Here is a 22499-nt window from a genome sequence, read left to right as displayed (position 1 = left end):
TCATGGGTTCATTTGGTCATTCACTGAGGGATGCCTAAGTGCTAGAACCTGGGCATACAAAAGAAACACCGCCCTTGCCTCAAGGGGTTTGCAGTCTATAGGTTGGGTTATTATAGGAAAGTATGGTGAGACAATCTACTCTAGTTAGAATAAGGTGATGTCTTCCTAAGGAATTCTAGTGGAAAACTGAGGGAAGAAATCAGTTATCTCAGAGGAAGAGGTTATGGGAAAGGGTGCTGGACAGAGCAAAGCGTGTCTGAGCACCGGAGGTCTCTGAGAGGGCGGTGTCTTTGGATGGAAAGAAAAGAGCATGCATGTGAAGCGGTGTAGATTAGAGAAGCGAGCAGGGATTATTGTGTGACAACGTGGTGAGTCCTCGGGCAGCTGCAGGAGCAGCGGCTGTCCGCGTGCTCTTGTGTGGTCACACTCTTCCTCCGTGTGGGCCCCGTGCAGTGGAGGCTGGGGCCCAGATGCAGAGGGAGGTGTTGGCTCCGGCGGGCGTGGTGGCGCTGAGCGGTGACGGAGGCAGGGTCTGCTGCAGACCCGCAGGCACCCACAGGGGCCCCGGCCGGCCGCGTGCGCTCCCGGGTGCGTGCCCGGCAGCGCGGGGGGATGGCGGGCAGCAGGCTGCTGACCTGCCGGGCACAGCTGCGTGGCCGCACCTCGAGCCTGGGCCTGAGGGTGACATCAGCCGCTGGGGGTGGAGGCAGGTGTTGTGTACTTTGGCTTTGGTGGGTACCGAGAGCAGCTCAGTCGGCCAGCTTCTCACACCAGGGTAGCCACAGAGGCCTGGGCTGGCTGTTAGTGTGGTTCCTGGGCTCCTCCGGGGCAGGGAGAAGGGCTTATGGCAGAACCCAGGGATCAGTGAACACTAATATGTGTGCGACAAAAGCTGGCAAGATCTGCAGGAGGTCCAGGGCGTCTGTACTGGCCGCTGACTTAGTCAGCTGTGAAATCTGTTGTTTGTGTGCAGGGCAGGTCTCTGTGACCTGGACTTTGTAGTTGGTAAATGAGAGAGATGAACAGGAAGAAGTTTTCAAAGATGTTACCGAAGGTTCTGACTTGGGCTGTTGGACAGATGATGGTGCTATGTCCGGTGAGATGTAAAAATAGATACCTGGTGATCAGCTGGTTGTATGGGCCTGGCGGCAGGAGAGGTCTATACAGGCAGTTCAGAGTTGAAGGTTATTGGCAGAGAGATGGTAATCAAAGCCATGGAAGTTAATGCGTTTAACCTGGGAATGTTCTAGGTTAAATGGATCTCTGGACCCAGAAGAGATCCCACAGGACTCCTGCCATTTGAGAAGCAGCTTGAACAGTATTGGTCAACTCTAGCTGCAACCTAGATTCTTCTGCCAAGCTTTAAGAAGCCCAGTGCTGGTGGCCTTCTCCTAAACTAGTAAAATCTCTGCGAGTGGGTCTAGCTAGGTTAGATATTGTGATTTATAGTAAGAAATAAGAATATATATTTGGTCTTCAACCCTATTTCTGGCACAGTGATCCTAGAACCCTTGGAGTTCTCTAGAGTGATAAAAATGTCTTTTGTTAGGTTAATGAGGTGACTTTAGAACCAAAGGATGTGACTGGTTGCCAGCAGAGCACACTGTATGATCAGAGGATCGGAACTTTCATTGATATCCCCCTGACACCAGCAGGAGAAGAGAGGCTGGAGGCTGAACCAGTTGCCAATGGCCAATGATTTCATCACTCATGCCTACGCAACGAAACCTCTCTAAAAGCCCAAAAGGACAGGACTTAAGAACATGTGGGGACTTAGGATCAGTGGTGCATTCAGAGAGGGCCTGGGAACGCCCCTCATGCTTCCCGTGTCTCGCCCTGTGTCTCTCTTCCATCCAGCTGTTCCTGTCATTCCTTTTATGATAAACTGATAATATAGTGAGTAGAATGGTTCTCTTGAGTTCTGTGAGCCACACTTGTGGCTCAAACCAAAGGAAAACATCAAGGGAAACTTCAATAGCCAGTGGGCTTGAGATTGACATCTGAAGTGTGTGTTGGGGGGTGATATGCAAAGAAAGTAGTCTTTTTTAATATTTCATGTATTTTATTCAACTGTTAAACATACTCCCAGTGCATTTTTACCTTTCAAGTTTCTTCTAAAAGTTCCATTACCCATTGAGGAAGTTTTATGTGAATTTATTAGAGTTGCCTAAGTTTCCTAGTCCTATAAAGGATAATCACAAATTGCTGAGTGATAGTAAGGTATTTTTCCGTGTTGTTCAGTAATGTACTGTATTTACTTTTTTCTTTTTGTTTACTTTTTGGTTTCCTTCACCCATTTCTCCCTCCCTGCCCCCACCTCTGGCAGCCACATATCTGTTCTCTCTCTGAGCTTTTTTTTTTTTTTAAGATTCCACATATAAGCGAGATCATAGAGTATTTATCTTTCTCTGTCTGACTTAGTTCACTTAGCATAATGTCATCAGGGCTCAGTCATGTTGTTGCAGACAAGATTACATTCTTTTTTATGGTTGAATAATACCCCATTGCATGTATATACTTCAGTTTCTTCATCCACTCACTCTTCATTGAACACTTAGGTTGTATCCCATCTTGGCTATTATAGATAATACTGCAGTAAATTTGGGGGGGGGGTGCATTATGCTATTTTTAGTTGTGTTTTCCTTTTCTTTGGATATGTATCCAAAAGTATTGCCGGAATTGTTAGAACTATGGTAGTTCTACCATACGGGAGTTCTATTGTTAATTTTTTGAGGAACCTCCATACCGTTTCCATAGTGGCTGCCCCAATTTACATTCCCACCAACAATGCACAGCCTTTTTCTCCACACCCTCACTAGCATTGATTATCTCTTGGCTTTTTATAATAGCCATTCTAACAGATGTGAGGCAATAGCTCACTATGATTTTGAGGTGCACTTCCCTGATGGTCAGTGATGCTGGGTCTGTTTTTATACAGCCCTGCTCCATATTTTCTCTTATTCAGTAGGTTGCTTTTTCATTTTGTTGATGGTTTTCTTTACAGAAACTTTGTAGTATGATGTAGTCTCACTTATTTATTTTTTCTTTTGTTGCTTTTGCTTCTGGAGTTAAATTTAAAAAATTATTACTCAGACCTTTGTCAAGGAGCTTGCAGAACTGAACTCTTAATCAGTGGGATCTGACATTATCTCCAGGTAGATAGTATTATAATTACAAATTGGATTTCAGGACCCCTGCCTAGTATCAGAGAATTTCTTGGTGCTGGTGTGGAAAAGCTTCACCCACACACATTGGAGTTGGGTGTGGAATCCTTAGTAGGGCATTGGGAGTTTCCAGAGGTCCCCAGATGACTCCAGTATTCATCCATGGTTAAGAACCATTGGAGAAGGAAAAAGAGCAAGGAAAATAGACTGAGGAGGAAAAGCCAAGGGGTAGCCAGGGAATCAGGTCAATGTGGCGTTATGGAAGCTGAAGAATGGGAGATCTTGAGAAGAGGTGAGTGGTTGGCATGTCAAAAGAGGCCAAGAGGTCAAGCTACTTAAGAGCCTAGGAGGATTCTTTGGATTCAGAAAGAATTGGTTTGTTAAGAACCTTGGAAAGACCTGTTTTAGTGGTAATGCCAGACTTCAGAGGGGTGAGGAGTGGGAAAATATTGGTGCCAGATATCAACTCTTCCTTAAAGGAAGAGTTCTTCCTTGGGTTCTTCCTTCATTTATTAAATAAATGTTATCCATTACTTATGTTGGTACTTGGAATAGAAATTTGGCCAAGATGGCTAAAGCCTTCAAAGAACTCAGTTATAGGAATAACAGGTAAACAGAGAAGTACTTATGAGAAATGTCACAGCATAATGGTAGATATGCACAATGGGGAGAAGAAGCTGGATAATGACAGTATTTTGGAACAATGGACATGAGTAAACGAGTCAGTTCTGGCCAGTTTCGATGAGCACATGGTAGTCTCAATGAATGTGAAATGGATGGGTACGTTTCTCAGATTTGGGTGGGGTCTTCTAGGATTTACTGTTTATTTCAGCATTGTTCGCAGAGGTCTAGGCCAGTCTTGCATTCCAGACTCTGCCCAGTCACACTGGACAGTCTAAAGAATATGCACTCCTGAGACAGGAAGTCTAGAATGGACTGTCTTTAAAACTGGGGGAATTTTAATTTTAGGAGTAGTTGGCAATATCAAATTAGAATATGGAAGTGGACTTGCAGGGGACAGGACTGGGTCCAGTAATGCCGTGTGTTGGCTCTGATGTCCTCAGTTTATCCCTAAGGATTTTTAACAAATGATTAGTCATCTCTTTCATATAATTTATATGAAATACTGGAATTCACAATGAATTGTTCAGATATAGTAAGAGTATAGACATAGTTGTCAAATCTCTTTTGCTGGAAATCTTTTGTGAAGTGGATTAGACATGTCCTTTTAAAATTATATTCTAGGTAGAAGTCTCTTGTCAGTATCTACCCTCTTTGAAATCATTCTAGGTCTATCTAACCTCAATGCTATGCTCTGTTCTCTTGGGACCATTTTTTTTTAGTATTTATTAGAATATCATTACTTTGTCTGAAGATCATTGTTACATTGTCTCTGCAACATCTTATCCCCCCGCTTTAAACTTTGAATGAAAAGTTGTCCTCTGCTGTCAGGAGCCCCTCATCTCAGTCTGATCCTACACTGACTGGTAGAGAACGATGCCATGGACTCCCTGACTGATTTTTACTTTTCTCACATATTTTTGAACTTTATTATCACCCTGACCTCCTCCTCCATCCTACCCTGTGAATTCCAAAACCAAGCTCAGAACGTCAGGATTGACCACTGAGCATTAAGTGCCGGCAGGTTTCCCTGAGTCCTTTTCTGTTCACATTTTTATATTGTTTTTATTTCAAAGAACAATAGTATTTCTAATATTGTGATACTTTTTCAAATGAAATGGTACTTATATATTAGTGATACTTTTTCAAATGACTCATTAAATCTAAGAGATTAATTGAAAACCATGGAAACAGAGAGTTGTTTTTCCTTATTTTCTAATGTTGGAAGTCAGTGTTAAAATATGTTATTATGAAACAGAATTAGAATAGGATTGTCAATAGTGCCAATACTTGGATTCATTCGCTGATTAATAGTGAAGTACTCATAGCAAATCACTGTCAAGTAGTATAGGGTAGTGGATGACAGAGTAGGTTTGAATCTTTCCTTACCCCACTTTTAAGTTTAGTGACTTTGGGCAAGATGTTTCTTCTCCCTTTCTTTCAGCTTCTCCATCTATAAAATTGGGATAACGATAATCATACCCACCTTTAAGGGATATAAGGAAAATTAAGTGACTTAATACATATGTTCACATATATTAAAAGTGTGCCTATTACATGGGAAGCATTTAATAAGTGTTATTTAGTATATAAATAATACTTACTGTAAGACAACATTCCCTCTTTACATTACACTTGGCAGATATATCAGTTGCTGTACATCTTTCTGCTCTACTTAGTAAGAAGACTTGTATAGGTTTTCTATAGGAATGTGAAGAAGTTTGGACCAAAGACACTTGGAGGGAAACCCTTATCTGAGATTCAGGCTCACAAGCAGAATGGTTTTCTAGGGCTCAGAAGTCTAGTATGACTCAGGATCAACCCAGATTTATAAAACTGCAACCATCAGGCTTGACTCTGCTGCCTGAATGCATTCACCTCTGGGTGGAACTCTTCCTAAATACAACAAAGTAAAATAAATAAAATTATAAAATAAAAACTATAATTAAAATGACCTAGAAGACTAGAATAGCTGTTTTTTTCAGGCCTATGATTATAGGAACTGTTACTCATATAAATTGAGCATGATTATCCATCATGATCAGATTTTTATTACTAAGTCTAAGAACATGACACTTAAAGATACATCAAGAATTGTTTCTAATTTTGAAATTTAATTTGATATTTTGATCCTTGATAGCCACTAGATGAGTTGTTAGAAATGCTCTCGGAAGTTTAGTACTTTCACGTCCCATATCTCCTCTAAAACTGGAGTGTTTTACTTTTCGTTACTCAGTTATTGTTATGGCTGTTAAATTCATGAACATCACTGTTACCTTTTAGAAACATCACCACCACATTTTATTAGATGTGTGGGAAAAGTACACAGTTTAATATAATAAACATAATCTAATGGGTTTAGTAATAATTAGTGTTTGATAAGAAATAAAAACCAGGGGCCCTTTGGCTTAAAGAGCTGAAGGAATGCTGCTGATCCAACCTCACAGCGCTGTGAGCTCCCTCTGCTGGCGTGTCCCCATCAATGCAATGTGGGTACACTGCGGAGTGGAAGCGTTGACCGCTCATTTAATGAACACCTACTAGGTGCCAGAAAGTCTTGTATGCATAGGCATACATTTTCTGTAATTTTTATAACCCTCCAACGGTAGACCTTGTATTCTGGTCACATTTGAATTGGTATGTTTGCTTTTAATCCCATATGTCTTTTCTGTATTATGTTTCACTCAGTAATGGTTGCTTCTACAAATAGATTTATTGAATGAATGACTCTTTATAGAACATAGAACAGGAGTCATTTGTTTCTCAGGATTATTTGAGAAAAATTTAGAGTGGAAGAGTTTGAAATATATAGGACTAATCTTTCAATAGACTAGAACTTCATGTTAAAAAAAAAAGTAATTGGTGGAGGTAAGGTCTTTCACTATTTCTCTAAAACATGAAAATTCTGTCATGTTTTGAAAGATCAGACCAATATGTGTGTTGTCTTAGTATCCAGAAGGCAAGTTTGAGACCCCCCCATTAAATGTCTGAACTGATTAAGCCAGTGACACAGGCAGATAAACCAAATGTTGTTGCATCCAAAAGTCCCAAGCTGCCCTGCCCACAATGTGTCACTCAAGCTGTCAAAAGGCTACAGAAAGACCTTTGAGTCTGGTCTTACCACTTGCCCATTCCTCAGTGGAAATGCCAAAGCATTGAGAATTGATCTAAACTGAGGAAAAGATCAGGGTAAGATAGGGACCGAGAAAGCGACATTTTTCATGAACCCTAGAAAGTTGACTAGAAATTTTACACACTTTCAGCTGGCAGAAAAGATTAGAAAGTGAAATTTATTCAGATAATTCATACATTTGAAATATCTGTACAGTTCTATTATATATACTCCAGATTAGTGGAAAGTAACTACTTTGAGATCTTCAATTACTAAAAGTTTTTAAAAATTCTTTTCCATTATGTTTTAGTGCAAGATATTGAATATAATGTGCTGTACAGTAGGACCTTATTGTTTATCTCTTTTATGTATAATAGTTTGTACCTGCATCTGCTCATCCCAATCTCTTAATTTATCCTTCTCTACCTTTTTCCTTTTGGTAACTATGAGTTTGTTTTCTATGTCTGTAAATCTATTTTTGTTTTGTAAATACATTCATTCGAATCATATTTTAGATTCTGCATATACTTGATATCACATATTTGTCTTTGTCTGATTTACTTCACTTGATATGATAATCTTGAGGTCCATCCATGTTGCTGCAAATGGCAGTATTCCATTCTAAAATATCTTATGCTTGATTCTAATCTTTTCCATTTACTGGCCCCATGAATTTGGACAAATCTCTTTACTTCTTTAAGATTCTATTTCTCTACCTGTAAAATGAGATTGTTAACACAGTCCTCCATTGCCGCTGTGAGAATTAATGAATTGAATGTGTGTGGTAAGAGCTCGCTGACAGTTCAGTTCAGTTCAGTCGCTCAGCACGTGACTGAATCGCAGCACGCCAGGCCTCCCTGTCCATCCCAAACTCCCAGAGTTTACCCAAACCACGTCCATCGAGTTGGTGATGCCATCCAGCCATCTCATCCTCTGTCGTCCCCTTCTCCTCCTGCCCTCAGTCTTTCCCAGCATCAGGGTCTTTTCAAATGAGTCAGCTCTTCGCATCAGGTGACCAAAGTATTGGAGTTTCAGCTTCAACATCAGTCCTTCCAATGAACACCCAGGACTGATCTCCTTTAGGATGGACTGGTTGGATCTCCTTGCAGTCCAAGGGACTCTCTAGAGTCTTCTCCAACACCACAGTTCAAAAGCATCAATTCTTTGGCACTCAGCTTTCTTTATAGTCCAACTCTCACGTCCATACATGACCACAGGAAAAACCATAGCCTTGACTAGACGGACCTTTGTTGGCAAAGTAATGTCTGCTTTTTAATACTCTGTCTAGGTTGGTCACTGACAGTGATATGCCACAAATATGTCATGGAGGAGGATATATGCCGTGACATATGTGTACCTTAATCATATCTTTAGCTTAATCCTTAATAACATCAACATCAACTATTTTTTGCCTGCTTTCTCTGCCGGGCTCTGGCCCAAGCCTTCACACATCCCTCATTTACTCCCCACAGTCCTTGCAGAATCCCTCTGAGACAGCCATCTCTGGAGGCCCACCTAATTCTTAGTCCTAAACCATCCTACTCACATATCGCACTTTGTAAAGATCTTCAAACCTACAAACATTGTTTTTCTTCAGACCATCTGTTACTATCTTAAAACTTAAGGGACTAATGTTTTGGAAGAGAAGTAGGGGAGAAGTGTAGGAAGAAAGAAGACTTCTCCAAAGTCTAGATCCCTGAATGGTGAACATTTTGCAGTTGTATCCTCTGGTGGTTCTCCTCAGTCGCTCAGTTGTGTCTGACTCTTTGTGACCCCACGGACTGCAGCAGCCAGGCTCCCTGGTCATTCACGATCTCCCGGAGTTTGCTCAGATTCATGTCCATCGAGTCAGTGATGCTATCTACCCATCTCATCCTCTGCTGTCCCCTTCTCCTCCTGCTTTCAATCTTTCCCAGCATCAGGGTCTTTTCTAATGAGTCAGCTCTTCAAATTAGGTGGCCAAAGTATTAGAACTTCAGCATCAGTCCTTCCAATGAATATTCAGGGTTGATTTCCTTTAGGATTGACTGATTTGATCTCATTGCTGCCCAAGGGTCTCTCAAGAGTCCAACCTCTAGTACCCTCTAGTGGAGTATTTTGTGGTGGAAGAGATGGGTATTAGAATTCCCTCCCTCAGCAAATATTTTGTTCCTGCCTGCTGCATGTAAGGCCCTGTTCTGTGCTGTGGAAATGCCACAGTCAATTAAATAGTCAATCTTCCCTCATCAAGTGACAGTCAAGAGCAAATATCTAGTCTCCCATAGTCTCTGTCATATTTTGTCACTTGAAACAATGGCACTAAAATAGATGACATGAAAAACAGCAAAAAGAAAAAAAAAGTGTGGAGGGAATGAATGGCAAAAATTGTTCTTAATTGGCTTTGTACTAATATCCTTTGTATCCATCTGTCAAAATCACAACTTATTCACATTTATATACTCATGTACATACTAAAATGAAATCAGTAAGTGGAAATGAAAACCAAATAGTAAGCATACATCTTTGTATTTGCTTTCCCAAATACAAATTGAAAGAGGAAAAATACGAAAGAGAAAGATGGACTTAATTTTTAGAATAAGGAGTATGGTTTTCATGTGGCTTTGTTTTTTTTTTTTTAATGTCTACTGGGAAAATGCATTCAACTGTGCTAAGAATTAGTCATTCTAGTTGTATAAAAGCATGGAAAATTATCACATATTAATTTCTACTAACCTCGTTTATGTTAAACCATGTAAAGTACATTTTTTAAATTATGAAGCTGATTTGATTTACTAAGAGTTTAGATCAGTAATGTATGAGCTGAATTGAAAACCAGATTATAAATCATTTCAGTATGACATTTGGGTAAAATATAAAGATCATCTGCATTTATTTATGATGTTCTGTCAGGGAAATTCATGAGACTTAACTTTCTCATGACAACTCTCATAATCATCATTTCTGACCAAATTATAAATACTGTATTTACACATGAAAAAAATTGGCTTAATATTTGATATACTATTTCAACGTCTAATTGAAACCAAGGAGGGCAAAAAGATATTAGTACTATTTTCTAAATGGAGTAGTTTCTTTTCAAATATTGTATAACACAGGAAATGGCAAAACCATGTATATTGCAGAGCAGTTGCTCACAAGTCCAGATGCACGCTACCATTACCTGGGGAACTGTGTGAAAGATTCTGAAGTCTGAATCTCGATCTGGGCACATCAGATCTGAGCCAGAGAATGGGACCAGGTGTCAGCATTTGTTCGAAACTCCCCCAGCTGATCTTGATAGCCAGTCAGAGCTGAGAACCACGTGAAAAGGCGTGGCCTCCAGTGCATGGAGGTGAAGGAAATGCTCTTGAGAGACCCAGAGCATAAGCTGGTGATGTGGTCTGACCCCTCTGCCAAGATCCTGCAAGCACTGCCGAAGCGGAGGGCGAAAGTTGCTCAAAACCAAGAAGAGACCCAGCTCAGTAGTGGAGATTTATAAGCTGTTCTTCCAGCTGATTTTGTCTTGTTACCAGGGCTGAAAGTAGCTCAAGATTATTGATGCTGTTGGGTGCTGCCTGTGACAGAAGCAGTGTTAGGACGTAGAGAGAAGAAACTCATGTAAGCGGGAGTCTGTGTGTTTGTTCATTTTCTAAGTTTGTGACTCTTAAGTATGAGAGTCTGAGCAGTGATGACACTGTGATGTCACCTGGGAGGGCTAAAACTAAACCAGAAAGGATGGGAAGGGGTGTAATCTGTGGACCTAGAAAGCAGTTAATGAGATAGGAGTCGCTCTAGTCTCTATTTTAAAGTCAACAGATAAGAGAACTCAGCTGAGAAACAGATGATGATTCACTATTTTTCTCTATAAAAACTTTAAAAACTTCTGGGCCATTTTCAGTGCAAGTTCGATGCATGAAGCCGGGCACTCAAAGCCAGTGCCCTGGGACGACCTGAGGGATGGGGTACGGAGGGCTTTGGGAGGGGGGTTCAGGATGGGGGGGTACATGTGCGCCCATGGCTGATGCGTGTGGATGTGTGGCAAGGGCCACCACAGTGTGGCGAAGTGATGGTCCTCCAATTAAAATAAATATGTTAATCAAAAAAAACTTTGGAGGCATTTTCATGCTATTTACATGGCATTTTGTGGTTTTAAACTATATGTTTATTGCATACATATTACTATAGGTTTTTAAACTTTGTGGTGGCATCTCTAGAACAGGAAACTTGTGTCTAAATATTGGCCGTAATCTTAATGGAACTGTTCATTAAATATACTGCATTTTAAAGTAGTATAAATACATTATAGCATCAACATATTATAAAGAGATAATACATTGTTTGTGACCTCTGTTCCCTCCTGTCTTTAATTTCCCTCCTGCACAATTGCTTCATAAACTGAATGCTAACTAATTTTAGAAAGACATTGGTATTTTCAGAGAAGATACTTTATTGGAGTGTCTTTTGGGATGTTGTTGTTCAGTTGCTCAATTATGTCCAACTCTTTGCAACTCCATGGACTGAAGCACGCCCGGCTCCCCTGTCCTTCACTATCTCCTGGAGTTTGCCCAAACTCATGTCCATGGAGTCCATGATGCCATCCAACCATCTCATCCTCTGTTGTCCCCTTCTCCTCCTGCCCTCAGTCTTTCCCAGCATCAGGGTCTCTTCTAATGAGTCAGCTCTTTGCATCAGGGGGCCAAAATACTGGCGCTTCAGCATCAGTGTGTTTGTATGTGTGTGTGAGTTGCTCAGTGGTGTCTGACTCTGCGACCCCATGGACTGTAGCTCACCAGGCTCCAGGGTCCATGGAATTCTCCAGGCAAGAATATAGGAGTGAGTTGCTATTACCTTCTCCAGGAGATCTTCCCAACCCAGGGATCAAACCCAGCTCTCCCACATTGCAGATAGATTCTTTACCATCTGAGCCACAAGGGAAGCCCTCAGCATCAGTCCCTCCAATGAATATTCAAGGTTGATTTCCCTTAGGATTGACTGGTTTGGTCTCCTTGCTATTCAAGGGAATCTCAAGAGTCTTCTCCAGCACCACAGTCTGAAAACCTCAATTCTTCAGTGCTCAGCCTTCTTTATGGTCCAGCTGTCACATCAGTACATCAGTTCAGTTCACTCAGTCATTCGTGTCCAACTCTTTCTGGATCATTTAAAAAGCAAAAGAGTTCCAGAAAAACATCTATTTCTGCTTTATTGACCATGCCAAAGCCTTTGACTGTGTGGATCACAACAAACTGGAAAATTCTTCAAGAGATGGGAATACCAAACCTGACCTGCCTCTTGAGAAATCTGTATGCAGTTCAGGAAGCAGCAGTTAGAACTGGACATGGAACAACAGACTGGTTCCAAATAGGGAAGGGAGTACGTCAAGGCTGTAGATTGTCACCCTGCTTATTTGACTTATATGCAGAGTACATCATGAGAAACGCTGGGCTGGATGAAGCACGAGCTGGAATCAAGATTGCCGGGAGAAATATCAATAACCTCAGATATGCAGATGACACCACCATTATGGCAGAAAGTGAAGAGGAACTAAAGAGCCCCTTGATGAAAGTGAAAGAGGAGAGTGAAAAAGTTGGCTTAAATTCAACATTCAGAAAACTAAGATCATGGCATCCGGCCCCGTTACTTCATGGCAAATAGATGGGGAAACAGTGGAAACAGTGACAGACTTTATTTTGGGGGCCTCCAAAATCACTGCAGATGGTGATTGCAGCCATGAAATTAAAAGACGCTTACTCCTTGGAAGGAAAGTTATGACCAACCTAGACAGCATATTAAAAAGCACAGACATTACTTCATCAACAAAGGTCCATCTAGTCAAGGCTATGGTTTTTCCAGTGGTCATGTATGGATGTGAGAGTTGGACTATAAAGAAAACTGAGTGCTGAAGAATTGATGCTTTTGTACTGTGGTGCTGGAGAAGACTCTAGAGAGTCCCTTGGACTGCAAGGAGATCCAACCAGTCCATCCTAAAGGAGATCAGTCCTTGGTGTTCATTGGAAGGACTGATGTTGAAGCTGAAACTTCAATACTTTGGCCACCTGATGCGAAGAGCTGACTCATCTGAAAAGACCCTGATGCTGGAAAAGATTAAGGGCAGGAGGAGAAGGGGACGACAGAGGATGAGATGGTTAGATTGCATCACCAACTCAATGGAGATGAGTTTGGGTAAACTCTGGGAGTTGGTGATGGACAGGAAGTCCTGGCGTGCTGCATTTCATGGGGTTGCAAAGAGTCAGACATGACTGAGCATTTGGACTGAGCTGAACTATGCGACCCTATGGACTGTAGCATGCCAGGCTTCCCTGTCCATCACCACCTCCTGGAACGTGCTCAAACTCATGTCTATTGAGTCAGTGATGCCATCCAACCATCTCATCCTCTGTCATTCCCTTCTCCTCCTGCCTTCAATCTTTCAGCATCAGGGTCTTTTCAAACGAATCAGTTCTTCCCATCAGGTGGACAAGGTATTGGAGTTTTAGCTTCAGCATCAGTCCTTTCAATGAATATTCAGGATTGGTTTCCTTTAGGATTGACTGGTTGGATCTCCTTGCTCTCCATGGGACTCTGAAGAGTCTTCTCTAACAGCATAATTCAAAAGCATCAATTCTTTGGTGCTCAGCTTTCTTTATAGTCCAACTCTTGCATCCATACATGACTACTGGAAAAACTATAGCTTTGACTATATGGAACTTTGTTGGAAAAGTGATGTCTCTGCTTTTTAATATGCTGTCTAGGTTTGTCATAGCTTTTCTCCCAAGGAGCAAGTGTCTCTTAAATTCATGACTGCATTCACCATCTGCAGTGATTTTGGAGCCCAAGAAAATAAAGTCTGTCACTGTTTCCATCCTTTCCCCATCTGTTTGCCATTAAGTGATAGGACGGGATGCCATGATCTTAGTTTTTTGAATGTTAAGTTTTAACCCAGCTTTTTCACTCTCCTCTTTCAACTTCATCAAGAGGCTCTTTAGTTCCTCTTTGCTTTCTGCCATTAGGGTGTCATCTGCCTATCTGAAATTATTAATATTTCTCCCAGAAATCTTGAGTCCAGCTTGGGCTTCATCCAGCCCAGAATTTTGCATGATGTACTCTGCACATAAGTTAAATAAGCAGGGTGATAATATATAGTCTTGACATACTCCTTTCCCAATTTGGAACCAGTCCATTTTTCCATGTTCAGTTCTAACTGTTGCTTCTCGACCTGCATACAGGTTTCTCAGGAGGCAGGTAAGGTGGTCTGGTAATTCCATCTCTTTAAGAATTTTCCACAGTTTGTTGTGATCCACCCAGTCAAAGGCTTTAGTTGTAGTCAATGAAGTAGATGTAGATGTTTTTCTGGAACTCTCTTGCTTTTTCTTTGATCCCACAGATGTTGGCAATTTGATCTCTGGTTCCTCTGACTTTTCTAAATCCAGCTGGTACATCTGGAAGTTCTTGGTTCATCTACTATTGAAGCCTAATTTGAAGAATTTTGAGCACTTCCTTGCTAGCATGTGAAATGAGCACAATTGTGTGGCAGTTTAGGCTTTCTTTGGCATTGCCCTTCTTTGGGATGGAGTGAAAACAGACTTTTTCCAGTCCTGTGGCCACTGCTGAGTCTTCTAAATTTGCTGGCATGCGTGCAGCCCTTCAACAGTGTCATGTTTCAGAATTTGAAATGACTCAGCTGGAATTTCATCACCTCTGCTAGCTTTGTTTGTAGTAATGCTTCCTAAGGCCTGCTTGACTTCATACTCCAGAATGTCTGGCTCGAGGTGAGTGATCACACCATCATGGTTATCCAGGTCATTAGGATCTTTTTTGTACAGTTCTTCTGTGTGTTCTTGCCACCACAACTTCGAGTACATGAATCCACCATTTATCATCTATTTTTGACATTAATTAAAAAAAATAGAAGTTTTAGTAAAAAGTCAAACATTTGTATCATAATGAAAATTAAAATTTCTTGTTTGTTATGCTTTCACTTTCTTTCAATTACATGGGCATAATGTAGCCATAGTAACAACTTTCTTTGTTAGACTTGACCCACACAATGCTACAGTATAATTGTCTTTCTCTCCTTCCCTCCCCCTTGTCCCTTCTTTGTTTTATTAACTTGAATAGAGAAAGCTTATGCTTCCATTCTTGATCAACGTTTAGGCTGCAGCAATATCTCTTTTCCATTCCAAGTTGTTGTTTAGTCACTAAGTCATCTCTGACTCTTCTGCAGTGCTATGGACTGTAGCCCACCAGGTTCCTCTGACCAGGGAATTTCCCAGCCAAAATAGTGGAGTGGGTTGCCATTTCCTCCTCCAGGAGATCTTCCCCAACCCAGGGTTGAGCCCATATCTCCTGAATTAGCTAGCAGACTCTGTTACTGAGCCACCTGGGAAGCCCATTCCAAGTAGCCGCTGCTAATCAAGCCCAGCCTTGTTTTTCCAGACTTATCCTTAGTCGTCTTCCTCTGTCTCATGCTCTTGGCAGGCACTACCAGGAGGTGGGAATTGACATTACTGTTCTGCAAGAAACTTGGCCAAAAAAAGATGAGCCATATAGCATAGTAATGGTGTTCCAGATCATGAAAAACACCTGGGGTAGTCAGGGCCTCACTTGGACCTATGAAATCAATCTCTAGAGAAGGGGCTAAGAAACTTCAGTTTAGCTATGTCAGAGGGTTGGTTTGTCCTGAACTTCATGGTAGAGAATGAACAAATGTATAAAATGTATACACAAATATCTTTCCACACTCCTTAAATTCTCTCTTACCCAGGAGACTTACTGCAAATAATTTCATTTTCCAATACTACATTATCTGTGTAAGTATTCTGAGTTTGCCCAGGAAGCTTTATCTAGGGGTTAAGATGATAGGTGCCTAATGATTTAGAGTATGGTACCTATCAATGAATGAAATTTGGTACTAAAATTAAGTTTAAAAACCCAAGTTCCATGTCTTCATCCAATCAAATTGATGCAAATGTATTTATCTGCCTTTAGAATTAAGTTCAAGTGGAATGGACCTGTCACATTGCAATTGAAGTGTGTGGAAATAGGCAGCAAAAGGAATCTTAATATGCTGCATCTTATTCTCCCTCAAAAGCAGTTACTTGAAATCACAGTTAATATGGGATCCCAGCCATAAAGCAAAGAAGTTATTTTAACAAAATAAGAAAAAAGTCACTGGGAATATCACTTTTTTTTTTTTATGTTTTAGAAGTATTACTTATGTGTAATATTTTATTTTTGGCTTTCTGGCTATTCATGTCTTTGTCAAAGTGCCTTCTGAAGTTTTTTCTATACTAAGATAATCCAGTTTTTCAAAGTTTTTTTTCTTTGTTGAAAACATCACAGTTCCACTAACTGTAAACCATAGGGCAGTTTGTTTAAAATGGTAGGCATTATTAGTATGTTAATTATATACAGCTGCTTCCCACAGTCATCATCTTCCAGCTTCAACAAAGTGTGACTTAAATGTTGAGGACCATATTGTAGTCCTTCTATTCTTAGTGTCTCAATACTTGAAACATTTTAGAAAGTGCTCTGGTAATGTTGCTTGCATTGCTAGTAAATGATCAGAACAAAGGTGCACATTCTTTGCCAAGCATTACATAATGCAGTTAAACTTGCACAGCCCATGTTGGTTTAGACTGGTTTCCCCTCTCTTAGTCATGCTGGTTAGCTGGCTCCTATATCAAGGCCATCTCTTCCTGGTATTACCAATCAGAGGTCTTTTCGACAAACAAAAATCACAGTGAGAGAGCAATTATGTTAGCACAGAGTAACTCATGGTTACCCCCACAATGTGCACCGGATATATGATGACAGGGAAGCCGGGAAAGACGGGATTCCCCAGAAGCTGGAGGAAAAATCACTGGGGATAGGCATGCATGCTTGTTTTCTCTGTTCTTATAGAATAACATTGTTTTCAAGATAACTGCTCATAAAATTATTTTCCAATGCTGTAGGTAGCCCTTTTGGAGATCCTTGTGGAAAGACTTGCTTGGAAGAAAGAGATAATCAATGGCTGGGGGTCACGCTTTCCAGACAGCCTGGAGAAAACGGCTCCATTGTGGTAGGTTGCTGGGATAGTTCCCTGATCACATCGTGAAACCAGATACCCTGGGTGTGACTTTCACATCATTTGGTCTATTTTTATGTTTTATTCAGACTTGTGGGCATAGATGGAAAAATATATTTTACATAAGGACTGAGTCTAAGCTCCCCACGGGTGTTTGCTATGGAATGCCTTCTGATTTACGGACAGAACTGAGTAAAAGAATAGCTCCATGCTATCAAGGTAAGGTATGGTTTTGATATTAACTGGATCAAGATAAATATGTGAATGTCTTTCATTTTTTTTTTTTTTCCATTTTGGATACTTGGTTAGCCGTGGGAGGATCTTTGAAAATAGCTATGTTCTCTTTAATGTCTCATATTATTATTTCCCTTTTCTTTTTTTTTTTAATCCAATTGCAGTTTCAGTTTTCAGAAATGAACTGTGAGATAGTAAAAGACAGGGAAGCCTGGTGTGCTACAGCCCATGGGGTCACAAAGAGTCAGACACGACTGAGCGACTGAACAACAGCTGTGTTTTTTTGAAGCTAGGAATTCTGCAAACTATTTGTTTGAATAGTTCTAGCATCTAGTTGATAATTTTCCATTTTAGCATTAAATATATTCTCAATTAAGTAAAATTATGAAATAGATTGAAAAATCTGATCAGAAGGAAGAAAATTGTTTCTTGCTTTAACTTCCAACAAGATTCAGAAAAATTTAAAATATAATTGTGGGCAGATCTTTTCCACTCACTATGTCTTTTTTTTCCCCTTGAATTCACTTACTTTCTTTGCAACTGCAAGGAATTGGTAATGTAAGTTTAAAAGGTCTTTCCCATAAAAATTTTAGGTCATAGTGCATACAGAGCCAGGAAATAAACTGAAACAGCAGTTGGAGGTGAATGTTAACAGGGCACTGAAGAAATGATACCTTCAACAGAACTAAAATTCTGAAAATGTGTCTTTAGAAAGAATATATGTGAATGCCAGTTTCCAGGTTTTTTTAACCAAAATAATTACCTCAGCATCCAAAGGAAATTTCTATTACTTGACAAAACTTTGAGCAATAGCCAAATTGCGTTGATTCTATTAATGCTGGACTCTTTCATGCCTGGAATTTGATATCATAGCAAAGGTTATATCATCTGTGTTCCTAATTTGTCTTTGAATGCCAAGAAGATAAAAGGTGGATTTTAATTTCTTAGTTGCAGTAAAACTTACTCTAGCTATTATCCCATTTTTCATAATAGTTTATGGTTAACATTTTAAAATATTTCACAGTTGGGGCATTTCTCTCTGATTGACTGTGGAGGCCCTCATGGTCATTTGAGATCTTCCAGTCTCTCTATAATGCAGACTGACCAGCCGGAATCATAATCTCCAGTCCAGACGAGGCCTTTCCCCTTGCTGATTTCAGTTTCCTTCGAAATCAAGTGCACAGAAGTGGGATGATAGGAATTAGCTGTATAGGCTGAAGAAATCTGTTTTGACAGTCTAATAGAGATGCAAGCTAAAGATACCCTTCAACTGCAGCAGCCGTCCTCATCTAGCTGGCCCCATGTCTGGTGCTTTTAACTGACCTAGCAACCACTTCTGACTGTTCTAATCATCTGAGATAATGCACTTGAATGCTTCATGTGCTGCAGTTCTTGTCCTGCTGCCGGCTGGTTCCTTCACTAAATGCTGGTGCCTCTGTTGGTGTAGATTTTGGTCCCGTACATTTTTTCATGTGTTTTCTGGATAACTTTATGCAAGGGTTGATAATGTCCATGGATGACAATGTGCACTCCTATGAATATATACATATATATATGTATATATATATATATATACTTAGCCACATCCTATGGGGGAAAAAAACCATGATGGCAGAAACCTAAGACAACTAAAAATTAAACTTAAAAAATATATAGGAGCAGAGAAAATAGAAAAAGGAATTAAAAAACATGACAAGGAGTGGTAATTATAAATGACTTAACAATTTATTTAACATTTCTGGTTAGCAAAACCCAAACAAAGACATGGCACTCAGTTTTCATAGAGTTTTGCTTATGTCAGTTCTACAGGAAAAGCAAGCTCTGTGCCCATGGTAAGTTTCACAAAGCACGCTTTCCTGGGGGCTTTGTAAGAGGAGACCCTCCATCTCCATGCAGATCTTGACTTTACTGTTTTCAGCTGGGCAAAATCTAAGAAGCCTACTTTAAATGGAAGCCTGGACTGGAAGCCATGAAATCCTATCTCTGTCTTAGATGCTCATCTGACAACTTTTTGTATATCGTTTGTTCTTCCCCCAAAAAAGAGACTGCATAAATATCTCTATTGCTATTTCATAGGGATATTTTGAAGATCAACATGGAAGAGATTTGTGGCCTTAAAGTTTACTACTTACTAAGTTTTAATTTAATGCTATTGTAAAAGATCTTAAAAGGCACACTTATAAGAATTTATACATAAACAAATTATGCAGATTTTGTCTTTATTTTAAAATGAAATCTTAATTGTTTTTCTACTTTATTTTAGACTTTGTGAAACAGTTTGGAGAGAATTTTGCATCATGTCAAGCTGGAATATCTAGTTTTTACACAGAGGTAATAGTCCAAAAATAGCTGCTATAGATGCTTACATATAGAATTTTAATTCTTCTGAAGACTTAGAAGGCTGATATTATGCTTTGAAATAAAGATTGAGTAATACTCAAATAATATATCTCTTAAATTTGAGTATATTACAACTTAATTTTTACCACTTGATATTCAGCATAGGTATTGATAAAATAGTAATATTTAGATGGCTGTGTCGCCCAAGACCAATTAAAAGTCTACACTAAAGAAAGTTACTTTCATTAAGGATTTAACAGAAATCAAAAAATAGCCATAGTCATTTGTTAATTTAAGCACTGAAAATATCTAAATATGTTATTTTTAGTTACTAATTGGGGCGAAGCATATAAGTTAACATTTTTCATTAGAAGTATGAGAATTGGGAGATTTAAGAACTTGATAATATCCTCTTAAATAAGATATGTTCCCAAACTATTATTTTCTTTCTAACACTATCACATAGACAGTTTTACTCAACTCCTAAACCTCCCACTTTCTCTGAGTAACCCCTTATGAAGTTATGAATGCTTTCTAAATCTATGTAGCCAAGCTGTATCAAACTATAGGTTAATAATTTCCATAAATATTGCCTAGTGTGGAAAAATAATGCTTTCTTCCTTACTTTATGTTTAAATTGATCTCTTTTTTCAAAGTTTGGATCGTTTAGGAAATTTAGAAATGTCAAATAGATTTAATTGCTGAAAGTTTTCATATTTCACCAGACAAATATGTCTACTCATTCCAATCTTCCCTCTGTTTCCTTTCTCTAAATTCCTACGTTTATCATCAAATATGTCCCAATTCCTTTTGAGTTATATTTTTCCAAGCTAACATTATTAAGGAACTTAGTCATTGACTTTTTGCAAATTGAAATAAATTAAGTCCATTTTTTACTCTTTGGCAGCACATGATTATCTCTGTAATGAGCGCTAATGAATTACCCAGATATGATTTACTTTAATAGAAACCACATTGCCTTTTTCCCCACAGCTTACTCTAGTGTTCAGTGATTCTGCCTTTGATTGTAAAGTCCAGTAATGAGTGTGAAGTGAGAGTTTCGGCCTTCCTTCTCTGAAATTCTCATTTTAGGTGAAAATTCACTAGCTAGCTTCTCTGGCTTTTTCGGGCATGCTCTTAAACTCATTAAATGCTTATATTTCAGAAATTTATGAAAATTATTTTTATCACTGTTTAATGTGTGTATCTGGAGGAGGTTTCGAGTGGCGAGATTACACTTTTAAATGATGATAAATTTTCTTTTTCTTGCAGGATGTAATTGTGATGGGGGCTCCAGGATCGTTCTATTGGACTGGCTCTCTGTTTGTGTACAATATGACTACAAATAAATACAAGGCTTTCCTAGACAAACACAACCAAGTAAAATTCGGAAGTTATTTAGGTACTGTAAAAATCGACAAACTTGAATTATCACTGCCTTACAGATACTAGTAATTATAAATAAGGGAAATTATATCTTCAAAAGATCAAAATAGCCAGTAGTAACTAAAAAGCCATTTCAGAAACTGTCTCTTTAAGGCTATAGTCTATGAAACTTTAGTTAACTTAATATTTTACATATGTCACTATTATCATCCATATATAATTCTTAGATTGGAACTCCTGGTTTAATTTATTCTTTTGCAGTAAATCACTTGTTAAGTTTATATTTTTAAGCAGTCAACTTATTATTATAAAGGTAGCATCTATTGAATGCCTGCCATCTCTTAGGAGCTTTTGTAAATATTCTACATGAATAACTCATTTAATCATGTGAATAAGTAAATACAGTTTCCTTAAGGACCAGTTGAAAATCAATGGGACTGAGAACAGCATTGTGGATGAATGGGTAACACTGTGAAGAGTATGGGTCTAAAAACAGCTCATTGACCTTTGCCTCATAAGCTCTTAGAATATTTCCCAGAGCATAACTATTTTTATCCTTCTTCTTATTATTATTTAATAAGTCAGCAGTAGGATAATCTATAGTCCTTATTTTTATAGAAAGTTAAGATCTTTTTCTGGCATTAATTCCCTTGTTGTAGTAAAAGGAATGCTTTTCCTATAGCTACTTAGGATATACAGATTTGTTTAAACCTGCTTTAATTGTAAACAGCCTATACTCAGAAATAATTACAATAAGAAAAAGCAAGATTTTCCCTGTCTTCAAACAGAAAAAATTTAGTTAAAAACAGAGGAAGTTCATTTACAATTCAGCATTTACTTGTTGAAGGGTGAAGGATATGCTGAAGCATTATAAAAAATGTAACAGCTTATATCTTTTATCACATAATAAAATAAGAATATTTTACCTTTTCTGTAGTCATACAATTTTATCATAATAGAAAGGTTTCAGGCAAGAAAAGTTGAAGTTTAGGAAGATTTTTTTACATGAAGTTCAAAATATTATATTTTACACTAAAGTTTCTGTTGTAATCTTAAGTTACACTAAAGTTTCTGTTGTAATCTTAGAAACTAGCATGTCCTGACACTGCAGAGACTAACAAACCATGTTTAAAGATGCTAGCTTCAGTTTCTAAGGTTTAAAAATATAAGCCATATTGGTGGTGGTTTAATTGCTAAGTTGTGTCTGACACTTTGTGACCCCATGGACCGTAGCTCACCAGGCTCCTCTGTCCATGGGATTCTCCAGAGAGCATACTGGAGTGGGTTGCCATTTCCTTCTCCAGGGGATCTTTCCCACTCAAGAATCAAACCCAGGTCTTCTGTATTGTAGGCAGATTCTTTCCCAACTGAGCTTCATATTAGCATACATATTAATAATTGCTTAGAGCATATGATAACCAATTTTGAGTATTGCTATGCTAAATATTCTTAAACCTCTATTTAGTGTAGTCATTTTGAATTCAGTCTTAAAATTTAATTCTGAATGGATTTATGATTAATTCTGTAAGTGGATTTATGACAATGAATTTCACCCATTCCAAATGACGATTCTCATACCTCCATCCATTTTCTTGAA

The 22499-nt window shown here is 39.0% G+C and overlaps 1 protein-coding gene across 2 annotated transcripts in view; it reads left to right on the top strand.

Annotated features, from left to right (window-relative positions):
• ITGA4 (integrin subunit alpha 4) overlaps window positions 1–22499 on the top strand; it is a 92019-nt gene that overhangs the window by 6234 nt on the left and 63286 nt on the right. For both annotated transcript variants that reach the window (XR_006339391.1, XM_043894057.1), the window contains exons 3-6: window positions 16830–16936; window positions 17032–17161; window positions 19440–19507; window positions 20789–20918. Coding sequence is in view for 1 of the 2 variants with exons in the window: in XM_043894057.1 (XP_043749992.1) it covers window positions 16830–16936; window positions 17032–17161; window positions 19440–19507; window positions 20789–20918 (435 nt within the window). In the remaining variant the exon portion in view is untranslated. The remainder of the gene's footprint in view (window positions 1–16829; window positions 16937–17031; window positions 17162–19439; window positions 19508–20788; window positions 20919–22499) is intronic.

Source organism: Cervus elaphus, chromosome 33 (genome assembly GCF_910594005.1).
Source record: "Cervus elaphus chromosome 33, mCerEla1.1, whole genome shotgun sequence".
In the NCBI taxonomy this organism is placed as follows: domain Eukaryota; kingdom Metazoa; phylum Chordata; class Mammalia; order Artiodactyla; family Cervidae; genus Cervus; species Cervus elaphus.
Note: the sequence above shows the minus strand (reverse complement) of the source record. Positions and strands in the feature narration are given on the sequence as shown.